The 13,897-nt window shown below is 39.1% G+C and overlaps 1 protein-coding gene across 1 annotated transcript in view; it reads right to left on the reverse strand.

The window, feature by feature from the left end:
- Positions 1 to 13,897, reverse strand: part of Ngly1 (N-glycanase 1) — a 63,394-nt gene that overhangs the window by 27,785 nt on the left and 21,712 nt on the right. The window contains exon 4 of the mRNA XM_052734057.1: positions 6,948 to 7,113. Coding sequence (XP_052590017.1) covers positions 6,948 to 7,113 — 166 coding nt within the window. The remainder of the gene's footprint in view (positions 1 to 6,947; positions 7,114 to 13,897) is intronic.

Here is a 13,897-nt window from a genome sequence, read left to right on the forward strand (position 1 = left end):
TCCTTGTTTTTCTTAGTTCATATATAAAGGTTTTTTAAAGGTAAATTTGTTAACCCATTTTTAATAATTAAATATCATATTACTGTAAAAAATGTCAACAAAACAAGAAAGAGTACTGAAAGACAAACTTCTTTAGTCTTTTTGAGACAGGTCCTCTATATCAGCTTTTACTTTTTTAAGAGTTTTTTTTTACTCTTTTAAGAGTTTTTAAGTGAATAAATGGTATTTAATAAGGTTGGCACTGCATGTGATAGTGCAGGCCGGTAATCCCAAGCATTCTGAAGGCAGAGGCAAGCAGCACTCCAGGCTAGCCCAGATACACTGGAAGACAGTACCTCAAAACCAAGAAAAACACATAAATAAAAACACGAAGACAAAACTGGCATTTCAAGGAAATTCTAAGAGAATGGACTACCCATGAAGTTGAGACAAGTAACTACCTAGATATTTGATATTGTTAATTCATTTAAGAAGTCTGCCTGTCTCTAGAGTACTACAAAAGTAGGAGTTATAAGACAGGATGTTTATAATTGGACTAGAAAGGCCTGTGTGTGTGTGTGTGTGTGTGTATGTGCGTGCACACAAATTACAGATATGTGCTACTATATCAGTCCTCTATGTGAATTCAGGGGGTTCAAATTCAGAAATTCATTCTTGTGTGGCAAGGACTTTACTCCTGGGCTGTCTCCCCAGTTTGGGAAGGCTTTCTTAAAAGCAAGATAAGACCAATAATATAAAACAAGCAATGGGAAAGTAGGTTACATAAAATATAAACTTCTGAACTGCAGAGATCAAATGAAGGGACAAAGAACACTGGGAGGGTAAAAGTCTAATGTGTCTAGCTGTGGTGATACTGTGTCCCCCCATATATTGTACACCCTAATAAACTTATCTGGGGTCAGAGAACAGAAGAGCCACTGGATAGACACAGAGGCCAGAAAATGGTAGCACATGCCTTTAATCCTAGCATTCTGGAGGCAGAGATCTATCTGGATCTCTGTGAGTTCGAGGCCACACTGGAAACAGCCAGGCATGGTGACACATGCCTTTAATCCCAAGAAGTGATGGCAGGAAGCAGAAAGGTATATAAGGCGTGAGGACCAGGAACTAGAGCCCTTTAAGGTTTTAGGCTTTTGAGCAGCAGTTCAGCTGAGATCCATTCGGGTGAGGACTCAGAGGCTTCCAGTTTGAGGAAACAGGATCTGCTGAGAAGGTGGTGAGGTGAGGTTAGCTGTGGCTTGTTCTGCTTCTCTGATCTTTCAGCATTAACCCCAATATCTGGCTCCCATTTTTCTTTTATTTAATAAGACCTTTTAAGATTCGTGTTACATCTAGCCAAGAAAAGGATCAATCTAGAACACAAACCTTCCTACAAATTAGTCACAATACTAATCACCCCCTTTCAACATCAGAAGTACAAATACTCTGCCCTTCTGTGAAGGAGTGCCACATGCCATTGCCAAGGAGGAGTTTGTGCAAGGACCAACAGGCAAGTTTTATGAGAGCTTTGGTGGAGGGCATTATCACAAAGAAAAGCAGACAGCAATGTCAGTGCCCATCCCTCAGGGAACTGTGGAAACTACTGTGTTTAACAGAGACCCCAAAACTATCACGGAACTGAATACATGTGAGATAAATTTTCTTTAACCCCCACATGAATTAAGCTATTTTTACACAGAACTATTTGGAAGAACAAATTTTGCAAAACCATACCATATGGAGGGGGCAAGGACTGACTGGGAGAAAATTTTAACTTTTCCTGAATAACGTGCAAGTTTTCCAGCAGAACATTCATGACACAGTCACATTCAAAGTAAACTGAGAGATAAGAGAATTGTCAGCATCCTCCTCAGCCTTGTCTCTACCTGTAACAGCGTTTTCACTGGAAAAAATCCAGTATTATGATGTGGTGTACTCAATCTGTCTAGCTTGCTGGAGGCTCTGGGTTCTATCCTCAGTCCTGGGGGATGTTATGGGGATGGGAGTGTAGATCATGTTACTAAAACTCTTCAATAGGTTTCTTATCTTTCAAAGTAGGAAAAACGAAAATTATAAAGGCCAAAAACTTAGTTTTACATCAAGAAATGATGAGCACCAGGGAAAAGAGAGATTAAGGTTTAAAAAAAATTAATTTTCCTATTCTTGTTCTAAAAAAAATAACAGCAACATGTTCAGTAATCAGTATGTAGAAAAGTGAAGTGAATGATAACACCATTGCTCTGGACAGAAGAAATAAAACCATTTCAAAAGGTGCCGCAATGTATGTGCATGAGTAGTATTTTGAAGACAGATTATTAAAAATATTTATTTTAAGTAGGGCAACCACTTTCCCCCAAATTATAAAGTGCCCTAGAAAGCATAGTACTGAACTATTGTTATTTTACTCTTTTTTGGGGGACCCACCACCCAGATCCCAAATGAACACACACGGAGGTGTGGTGATATTTTATTTGTATTAAAATGTTATTTGTAGGTTAATAAATAAAGTTGCCCGGGGGTCAGAGCTATTAGCAAGCCATAGGAAAGCAGGGCAGTGGTGGCGTACGCTTGTAATTCCAGCACTTGGTAGGCACAGCTGGGTAAGTCTCTGTGTGTTCAGGGATACAGCCATTATTGGATACACATGCCTTTAATCTTAATACCAATCATGGAAAACCTGGAGGTCTATACAGACAGGCCGTGAGGAGGTGGTCATGTGGTTGGGTTTACAACCAATGAGAAGGCAGGACAGGAACTCTATATAAAGACTTTAACACAGGGGTAGCTGTGGTTCGGAGAGGTAGGACCACCGCAGGAGGAAGGGTAAGTTTTAGCTCTTAGCTCTGACCTCTTGGCTTTCTTCTTTGCATTGGTTCTGTGTTTCTTATTTAATAAGAAGGTTGGTTACATCTACATGATGGAGGCTTATATACTTATGAATGCCTGGCCTTAATTTGGCTTAGTTTCTAGCCAGCTTTCCTTAAATTATCCTGTCTATCTTTTGCCTCTGAGCTTTTCCCATTCTCTTACTTCTGTAAATCTTACTCTTACTCCATGGCCTGCTGTGTTGCTGGGTAGCTGGCCCCTGGAGTCCTCCTCCTCTGGCTGCTTGATCTTAGCTCACTCCTCCCAGTTTTCTCCTATATATACTCTTTGCCTGCCAGTCCTGCCTATCCTTTCCCCTAACCTGCTATTGGCCAGTTCTTTATTAGACAATCAGGTGTTTTAGACAGGCACAGTAACACAGCTTCACAGAATTAAACAAATGCAACATAAACAAAAGTAACACACCTTAAAATAATATTCTACTACACTGAACAATAAGATAATTGGATAAAAATCCATTATATAAAAAGGCAAAAACCCTATAGTTACAGAAAATTTAACAACTAAAATCCTGACACCGTTCATGTTAACAAATGATTATAAAGGTCAAAACCATTTTTTGGGTTGTTTAAATGTACTAACTCATTTATTCTTTAAATTATTCTTATTTCCAAATGAAGAAACTGAGTTAGAGAGGTTGCACAGTGTAAGTAGCAACCTGAGCTTATACAAACACAACTGTTAGGAAATTATTCTGTGCCAATAAATGATATATAATAACAAAAGTGAACCTGTGTCTACCTTTAGGGATTAATTTTGCTAGATTCACTACAGTCAGACATAGTAAACATGCCTGCAATCCCCACACTTGGGAGGCAGAGGCAGTAAGATCATGAAGTCAGTGTCAGCCTGAGCTATACACTGAGACCCTATTTTACAAACTAAAGACAGTGGTATAGTTCCATGGTAGATCACTTGTCGAACATATGCAAGACACTTGATTCAATCTGTAGCATAGTAAAAAGACAATACAAAACATAAAGTACCATTTAATATTTACTGTATAGTCCATAAAGTTCTACCTTACCCACCAACATTCATATACCAATATTAAAATGAAAATGCATATTCAAGTTAAAGTTATTTTTAAGAGAAATGTTAAATAAACATTTGTTCAAGGAAGATGTACAAATGTGCTGCGGGCTGCAGGAATATATTATAAGAACTCAGCTGGTTATGGCAAAGCCACTACCTGGAGGAATCAGGGAATTTCTCCAGAGGAAGTCAAATCCCAAGGAGTTTTTGGTGTTACTTGGCTTGTTATATATCAGCTGTCTTCTGTTATGAAAATCATGTGTGCCTTCATAGTTTTCCCAATTGACTTTCCCCTAAGAAGGGCTAACAGTGTGGACTGATCACTCTCTGGACATACACATTCCAGGTATTTGGAGAACAGCCTCAGGAAAGGCTTTCTCTGGAATCAGATATCTCCCTTGGCCACTTTCAAGGACTAGCAGTAATAACAGTCCACATGCAAGTCTCCTGATTTAAGGTAAATTCCACAAGGAGACACCACCTAGGTCAGGTGCAATTCAGCTCCGACCCTCCTTTCTTACAGCCTTACTAACTTTATAGACCGCTAACTCCTTACCTAACCACTTCTAGGAATATTTAGATAACCTTCTGCGCTGACAGCAATGCTCAGCCAGAAACCCAGTTCAAGCCTCCCTGTAATTATCATCATTAGCAGCATCCGGCCAGGTCCATCCCCAGATGGAGGAGAATACTTTATCAGAGATACCTCTGTATTCTCTAAGAACAGACTTAAGCATCCAGACTACCCATTTGAGAAGGCCTGGCAGATATGCCAATTAAGCCTTACTTCCTCCTTTCCCAAACCTTACCTCTGGTTCCAGATCTCCCTTTAACTATCACCAGAGGCATCTAGCTGTACACAGGTTGCCTAGCGACTGAGCACACTTTCCCCCACCCTGCAGAAAAACGGCAGATAGCTTGGACAGATAGGAGCCACAGGAAAAAAGAAGACAGTTTTATTTTCTCCCATTGACCTAGGAACTTATAGATTCTTAACATTTTCTACTAATCACGTTTAAGATTATAGTTGAGCACATAAGAGCCCCCTTCCTAGATATTACCTGAATTTAGCCTTTAGTTAATTCATTTCCCCATTGGTCACTTTCTTTGGGGCTGCAAATGATAATTAACGGTTATTGCCTCTCAATGTGATTCTTATCACCTCTCCGGTTGACTCTGGAAGCCTGGCTTTATATACCGGACTTCCAGGGCACGGGGAGAGAGAAGAGAAAAGAGAATGGAAGAACTAGATGGGTAAGAACTTGAGAGGAACAAACTGAGATGGGGAAAAAGTAGATGAAAGGGCTAGAAGAGAGGACTAGAGGAACAAGATGGGAGATGAGCAAGAGCCAGATGGGGAAGAACAAGATGAGGAAGAACGAGATGAGGAGAGAGAATGGGATGGGAGAGGAGATGATATGGGAAGGAACAAGATGGATGAGAACCTAGAAGGGACAAAACTAGATGAAGGATTTAAGATAGAACCTAGAGGGGACCACAGACAAGTGTAGAGAGAAATCAGGCTAAAAATGAGCTAAATATGAGAGCAGAGTATAAGCTTGTAACTGACACAGAATAATAAAGTGTATGGACTAAGGAGTTTCGTGTAGATAGATTCATTTCTTCTCATCAAAGATTAATTATCAGCTGGTTGTAGATTCTTCCCGGACCCTGGGAGGGGACTATCGAGGGGCTGGACCCCCATAGTCCCCGATACAAATGCCCTTAAAAGATGTTAGACATTATTGGAAAGGCAAACCAAAACTAAAATGAGATGCCATCTCACCTCTATTAACACAGTTATTATAGAAATACATATAAATATATATTTATATAATATATACCTATAGTAAAGTATATATATACATACATACAGATATATACACATATACATATATATAGTATATATACATATTATATATATACTATAGTATATATATTATATAGTATATATATATATTAGTTGCTGGTAAAGACAAACTGAAATCCTGTGCACTGCTGATAGGAAGGCAAAATGGTACAGGCACTGAGAAAAAGTTTGGTGATTCCTCAAAACAAAACTAGAATTAGAATATTACCATTCTTGGGTTAGGCCGGGCGGTGGTGGCGCACGCCTTTAATCCCAGCACTCGGGAGGCAGAGCCAGGCAGATCTCTGTGAGTTCGAGGCCAGCCTGGGCTACCAAGTGAGTTCCAGGAGAGGCGCAAAGCTACACAGAGAAACCCTGTCTCGAAAAACCAAAAAAAAAAAAAAAAAAAACCACCAAATCATTAAAACCAGGTCTCAAAGAGGTATCTGTTCACTCATGTTCACAGAGGCACAAGAGCTAAACATGAAAGCAATACAAGTGTCCACTAACAGATAACTAGACAGGCAGGACATGGATGTTCACACAACAGAAGACGATTCTGCAGTATGTTTTAACACAAATGAGTCCTAGGGAAATTACACTAAACCAAATAAGCTAACCACAAAATACTTCAATGTAACAGAGCAGTCAAAATCTGAGCCAGAGAAGAGCAGTGATTGCCGGTAGCTGGGTAGGGAAGGGCAGAATATAACCATTTAATGGTTAGACTTCCCATTTTATATGACAAAAAGAAAGGACGGTGATGAAGGTTATGTGACAGCACAAAGTACCAAATAGCAAGGAACTGCATGATTAAAAGGGTAGGATGGAAGCCGGGCGGTGGTGGCGCACGCCTTTAATCCCAGCACTCGGGAGGCAGAGCCAGGCGGATCTCTGCGAGTTCGAGGCCAGCCTGGGCTACCAAGTGAGTGCCAGGAAAGGCGCAAAGCTACTCAGAGAAACCCTGTCTCGAAAAACCAAAAAAAAAAAAAAAAAAAAAGGGTAGGATGGGAAGTTTTCTACATTACTGTTACCACAATATAATTTTTAAAAAGCAAAGATGTGTCCATTATTATTATACTTTAAAAAAAATCTATATATGTATCAATTATCTATTTACAGTGTATACATATAGCTAAAGGCACTACTATTTAGCAATGATGCACAGTTAGCAACAAACCATTATGGAAGCCACTACCTTTATCTAATTTTCTAGCTTTGAATAACTTTTCTTGAGATTTTCTTTTTAGTTCACTGACTGGGATACATGTCAATGCTTTCTCCTGAAGGACAGGATTTTCATAGAGCTGCACATGCTGAATGTTGGACTGAAGAACTTTTAAGAAGGTTGAATCACCAACAACCTAAGAAGAAAAAAACACTAAAATTAGCTTTTTGGCAATGCTACAAAAATAGTATAATAAAACCACTGTGGTTCTATGATTTCATAGATACCATATGGAGTCAACAAAAAAACAATTAGATGGATACCTTTATAATATTAGTATTAAGAGATAAACTGCATTTGTGTCAGTCTATTTTCCACTGTGTATACACTGCTGAGGACATACATTTGTTGTTGAATTCGTAGTCACATGTTCTGATCAAGACAGTGCTCTGAGCAACACATTGATAACCCTTTCAACTACAAACCCTTGTAACATACAGAATTACAAAGGAGACATGATTTTATGAGGTCAAGAATGTCAATACATATCTAAGAGGAAAGGCGTATGCATGGGCTAAGGAAAGAACACAAAACAGTATGCCCACCTGCCAAAGTGTTGACAGAAAGTGGAAAAGTTTCCAAAATTACTCTGTGAGGAGCCAGAGGACTAGAAAGCAGGGAAGGAAGTGGCTGGGCAGAGTCTGCAGGAAGATGGTGTTTCTCCCTGCTTATAATCTCATCACCAAAGAAGCCTGCCTCTTGCAGCAGCAGTATATGCTTAGAGTTCCAAAAGACAGGTTAGTCATCAAGTCCATACCAGGTGCCTCCAGTATACCCAAGGCAGCCTGTCTTGTCCTCACTACACATGCTGGAAGAAAATGCAGCTGGCAGGCTCCTAGGCTCTGCCAGGTATGGAGGGGCCTGTAAAGCTAGCATGAGCCACGAGGGAAAAAATGTGTTAGAATTAGTCCCAGAAAAGCAAATCATACAGTAACAATGGAAAACACAGCAGAGTCCGAAAAGAAGCATGTCTTCCAAGACTAGAGGACATATCATATAGATATTCCTCCAATGGGGTTATAGTCTGGAAAACCTATCACAAGTTGACAGTATCCTGAGTGAAAAAGCATTTAGTCCCCCTATTGGACCACAGCTTAGTGACATGGTACTCTGTGGGCCTCAGGATGCTGAGGCTAGGGGAGCTGCAGCTGACCGCCCTTGTCTATTATTGCTACAGAGTGTCTGCTATGTATCTCCAGTCCAGGAAAACACTGAACTCACTTAAATTTCACGGGTGGTTTCTACTGGATGTGTACTGCATTTCTTTCATACCACTGTAAAGTAGAAAACTCAAGCCAAATTTGTAAGTTGAACACTGTGATGTGGGAAACATCTGTATTCAAAAGGCTCTAGTACAGATCTTAGGAATAAAAATTTAAACATTGAAATAAAGAAGGCACTGGTATAATCAAACAACAGAATATATGTATCAAAGAAAGATCAGAAGACTAAGTAAGACATTTTCTAAGAGTAAGGCATAAAAAAAAACAGACACTCAAATCAGAAAGTTTCTAAAACTAGGAGAAATTCTAGAAAAGAATACAAGCAACAGAAAAAAGAAACATCTCAAAGAAATAAAAGAAGCAAATTTCACATAGCTGAAGAACTAGGATGAATAGAAAACAAAGTGAAATAGACTACACCACTGCATAGCAGTAGGTAAAAAACCAAAATCCTAAAGGCCTTAAAACAGTAAGGAAAACTAAGTATGTATGGGGTGGGGTGGAAGAGTCTGGTGTCAGAAATCTTACTGAAAACACATGAAGCACATGTTTTGAAATTCTGATGAAAAAATGCATAGGTACATGGAATTTATACCCAACCAAACTAATCATGTAGAAGGGTAAAATTAACATATTTTATACAATATCACAACACAGAAAGCACTAATCAGGAGGCAGGTGCTACTTAACAAGATCCTACCTCCAACATAACAGGGGAGAAAGACAAAAGTTCCAAGTGCAATCATAATAAATGTGACTGGATCAGCAAATCCTCACCAAATATAGTATGCCAGGCATTGTATTAAGCACTAGGATATGTGCACAAGAAACAGTAGTCAAGTCCAATGGCACAGGCCTGCATCCCAACTACTGCAGAGGTTCAGGTCAGAGAACTGTTAGGTTCAAGGCCAGCCTGGACAACTAAGTGAGACTGTCTCAAAATTTTTAAAAGTAAAAAGAGAGTTGGGAGCCGGGCGGTGGTGGCGCACGCCTTTAATCCCAGCACTCGGGAGGCAGAGCCAGGCGGATCTCTGTGAGTTCGAGGCCAGCCTGGGCTACCAAGTGAGTTCCAGGAGAGGCGCAAAGCTACACAGAGAAACCCTGTCTCGAAAAACCAAAAAAAAAAAAAAAAAAAAAAAAAAAAAAGAGAGTTGGGGACATAGAGTTCAATGGTATAGCACTTGCATAGCATGCATGAGGCCTAGGTATAATCTTCAGTATTACAAAAAAGAAAAAAGGGGAGGGAGGAAGAGGAAGATGAGAAAGAAAAGACAAGAGAAAGGAAAAATGAAGGTAGGAAAGAAAAAAAGAATCACATATTCAGAGATCCACCAAGCGAATCAATAAATATCTGTCTGTGAATGAATTAGACACTGGAAAAATTAAGAGTGATGCAAAGAAGGCCATTGTCCTCGAAAATCAAGTAGCTTATGGGCATACAGGAACCCGACGATGTTTACTGATCATCTATTTACTAGGATACTAGGAATATATAAGTTAAACAATTTATTCTTAAGTACCAAAGAAGGCTGGGGATGTAGCTCAGTTGATGCAGTGCTTGTCTAGCATATATCAAACTGGGTGTAGTGATATACATCTGTAATCTCAGTAGTCAAGAAGACAAGGCGTTCAAGGCAATCCTTGGCTACATAGTGACTTCCAGGTCAGCACGGGATATATAAAAACTCTATCCAAAAAAAGTATGATAGAGTTATAAGATAGAGTTATAAATCACACATAAAGAATGAAATGAGATTTTACAACTAAGGTTCTAAAATAAGACCTTCCTGAAGATGTGGTAAAATGTGAAGTTAAGCTTGGCAAAGGGGAATGGAAAATGGTCACTCCAGTTGGAAGGTATGATAGTTAACTTTACCAGTTGGACACAACCTAGACTCACCTGGGAAGTGTCCCAATGAGGGACTGTCTACATTGGGGTGGTCTTTGGGGAACTATCTTGATTAAATTAATTGATATGAGAAGATTCAGCCCACTGTGGACAGCACTAAGCAGAGAAAAACAGGAATGATCTGTGGGTTTTTCACCTGAGTACCTAGATTCGCCGCTGAATCACTTACAATAAGAAATGACCTAGGACATGACAAAGGAGCAGTGAGTGATCCAGTGAGAACAAGCTGAGAAAGTCCCTCCAGCCAGGTGTGGTGTTACAGACCTACAACAGCAGCACCTGGAGGTGGAGACAGGAGCTCACCGAATTCAGTGCTATTCTTGGCTACACAGTGAGTTCCAAGGCCAGCCTGGGATACATAGGAGCCTGTCTGAAACAAAACAAACAAAAGTTGAATAAATATAGCAGAACAGGGACTCTAGATCTTAGAACAGCCTGTAACAGGGAAAATAGGTTACAAGGGACCAAACTGTCCAAGTGGCCCCAAAGTGGGCTAACTGCAGGCACCAATAATGGTCCACTGGGAAGAAAACGCTAGAACTACCATTCTTTTTAGTACAAAATGCAAATCAATAAACTTAAAATACCGGCTAATATTTAGACTAAAAGTGGCTCCCTCATGAACTGCAGAAACTACTCAGAGGAGAAAGAAATGGCAGAAAGTAGAGGAGTGGCATGTCCCTCCTCCCTGTATCTGTGATGTGTTTCGGTGTTTGAGTTTTACATGCTCCTGGCTAAGTGCATTTGTAGGTATGGAGCTTTTTGGTTTTGGTTTCTCAAGACAGGGTCTCTCTGTGTAACTCTAGCTGTACTAGAACTTGATCTGTAAACCAGGCTGGCCTCGGACTCAGAGATTCGCTTGCCTCTGCCTCCTGAGTGCTGGTTTTAACTAAAGTTCATCCCTGGCTTAATGATATTACAAAGAACTATGGGTATTAAAGCTAATACATGTAGACAAGGAAAAAATGAGAAGGCCAGAATATTTCTAGCATGAACTCCTTCACTTCTTCACATACTCACTAGGAAAAGCTGCATTATAAAGTAACAACAAAAATCATGAGACCTAACAAAGTTACTTCCCAAATTAAAAATTATTAGTACTATGTAAAATGTAGACCTATGTGCATAATTAGAAAATATACATATACTGTTAACAATTTTTAGAATTAAATGAGTTCCTCTTTGTATTGTTGTATAATGTACACAGTACAATATTCATGAATAAAGCAAAGAAATAAAAATATATTTAGAATATGTATTCATAATATCTTATTGATAGCACATAATTAAAGGATGGAGATGTATAAGACAAGTGTATGAGAAATGAAGAGACAGTGGTGAAGATGGGGAAGAAGTAGCAAGAAATCCAGGCCATACAGGACCCAAGGGAAAATTGTATGCTGACTTGTTTTAAAACAGTTTAGAGGAAAGGTTTCTTTTCTTTTTTTTTTTTTTTTTTTTTGTTTTTTTGAGACAGGGTTTCTTTGTGTAGCTTTGCGCCTTTCCTGGAACTCACTCGGTAGCCCAGGCTGGCCTTGAACTCACAGAGATCCGCCTGGCTCTGCCTCCCAAGTGCTGGGATTGAAGGCGTGCGCCACCACCGCCCAGCAGAGGAAAGGTTTCTAAACAATGGTCTGTTACAAACGGGATTATGTTCAGAGATGCATTTGTGATGACAGTGCAACATGGGAGAGAATGGTCCTAGAGAAAGGTATAAACGCCACCAAGAAGCCTTCCTGAGAAAAGAGATCAGAGGGGTCTTGTAGAATATTATTTAGGGTGTGTCACTTTTGTTTATGTTTCATTTGACTAACTCTGTGAAGCTGTTACTTTGCCTGTCTAAAACACCTGATAGTCTAACAAAGAACTGAACAGTCAATAGCAAGGCAGGAGAATGGACAGGTGAGGCTGGCAGGCAGAGAGAATAAACAGGAGGAGAAATCTGAGAAGAAAAGGAGCCAGAGAAGAGGGAAGACATCAGGGGTCAGCCACCCAGCTACATAGCAAGCCACAGAGTAAGAGTTACAAAAGAGAATGGGAAAAGACAAGAGGCAAAAGGCAGATGGGATACTTTAAGGAAAGCTAGCTAGAAACAAGCCAAGCTAAGGCCGGGCATTTAAAGTAAGACTAAATCTCCATGTGATTTATTTGGGAGCTTGGTGGGTCTCCCAAAAGAAAAAAAAAAGCCAACAACATAGGTGGGCCCTGTGTCTGAGACCAGCATGTCAGAGGAGACAGGATCTCAGTTAACAGCTGTATTTAACAGCTCAGAAGAAAGCAGATACAAGGTTTTAAGAAATGAAGCGGTAGGAAAGTCAACAGAGAGAAAATGCTGATTGATATAAAACAGAAATTGTTATAAAGCAAAATTGATGTAAAAACAAAACTCTCCATTTATTTGAAAGAATTCTTATTAAAATGATGCACTGAAGTGGTGTCTTTCTCTTGAATGCAGTTTTCATTTAGTGAGAGGGTTAAGAACTCATTTAGAGTATTTTTATTTTCAATTTATTCCCTTTCTATCTGGAAATTACCTCATTCGTTGTAGTTTTAATGGCATTCAAATGATCTTGAACAATAAGGTTTATTTTCTTGCCTTACTTTGTTACATATTCATTGGTCCAAGGAGGGAGGCTTAAGCCATGAAAATAGAAGGCTGTTGATTGCAGGGCAATTATGGCAGCTGGGTAACCAGGGACTATTGCTACACAAGGCAGCAGTTAATTGCCTGACAGAGAAAAGGTTATTTGGAGTATAAATGGAAGTTTAAAATATGAAATCTGTTTGAGACCAAAAAGGCTTTTTCTTCACTATTCATACTTCCAATTATTTTAGCTTCTGATATGAGATATTTAAGACTCTTTATAAGAAAGTACAAAGCTCGTGATTCTGTCAAATTGATGATGCTGGATGAGCATGATCACTACTCTAGCAAAGAGGCAATGATCTCCAAGTCTACCAGCTCTTTTCCACTTTTAATATCATCCTTTATATTTGTGACTTCTAGATGTGGAGCCTATTTTTAAGCATGAACATTCTATTAAATAATAAATTTTAAGTAACATTTTTAATTTATTTTGGAATTCAATAAACATTTCTTACAAAAAATAACTTTTCCTATAGTGTAAACTGTATGTTGTACCAAAAAGATCATGAACTAAGAGATATAAATAATATATCACCCACAATTTTACCACTTACAGAAAATTATGGTTAAGATATGTGTGTAAGATTTTCCAGACTTTAAAATTTTATCCTTTTTTTCAATATGAAGAATTAAATTAATGATTTTCAATATGAAAAATTTAAATGTTACACACATATAATTTATAGTATTTAGGTTTACCAGTCTCAGTTTACCTTTCTTCTCCATCTAATAATGGTCTTGATATCAAACAAACCACAACATTTTTGCTGTTTGTTTTGTTTTGTCTTTGGCAGGGTCTGCCTATGTAGCCCAGGTTATCTTGGAACTCATGATTCTCTTCCTACCTCAGCCTTCTTCCAAATGCTAGGATTAATATCCTGCCCACCACACTCATGATCATCACTAAAAAAAAAAAAAGTGTGTGTACATGAGTGATGGTGCCTGTGGAGGTCAGAAGAGGTTGCTGGATCCCATAAAGCTGGAGTTATGGATGGCTGTGGGCCACCTGATGTGGGTGCTGGGATCCTCTGCAAGAACAACACATGCTTTTAACTACTGAGCCATCTTCCAGGTCCCAGCTTCACCATTTTAATAGAGACCAAGTGTGCTAACATAAGGATGTATCATAATATAAGCAATC

The sequence above is a fragment of the Peromyscus californicus genome, unplaced genomic scaffold (assembly GCF_007827085.1).
Source record: "Peromyscus californicus insignis strain IS unplaced genomic scaffold, ASM782708v3 Scaffold_12__1_contigs__length_115047231, whole genome shotgun sequence".
Taxonomy (NCBI): Eukaryota; Metazoa; Chordata; class Mammalia; order Rodentia; family Cricetidae; genus Peromyscus; species Peromyscus californicus.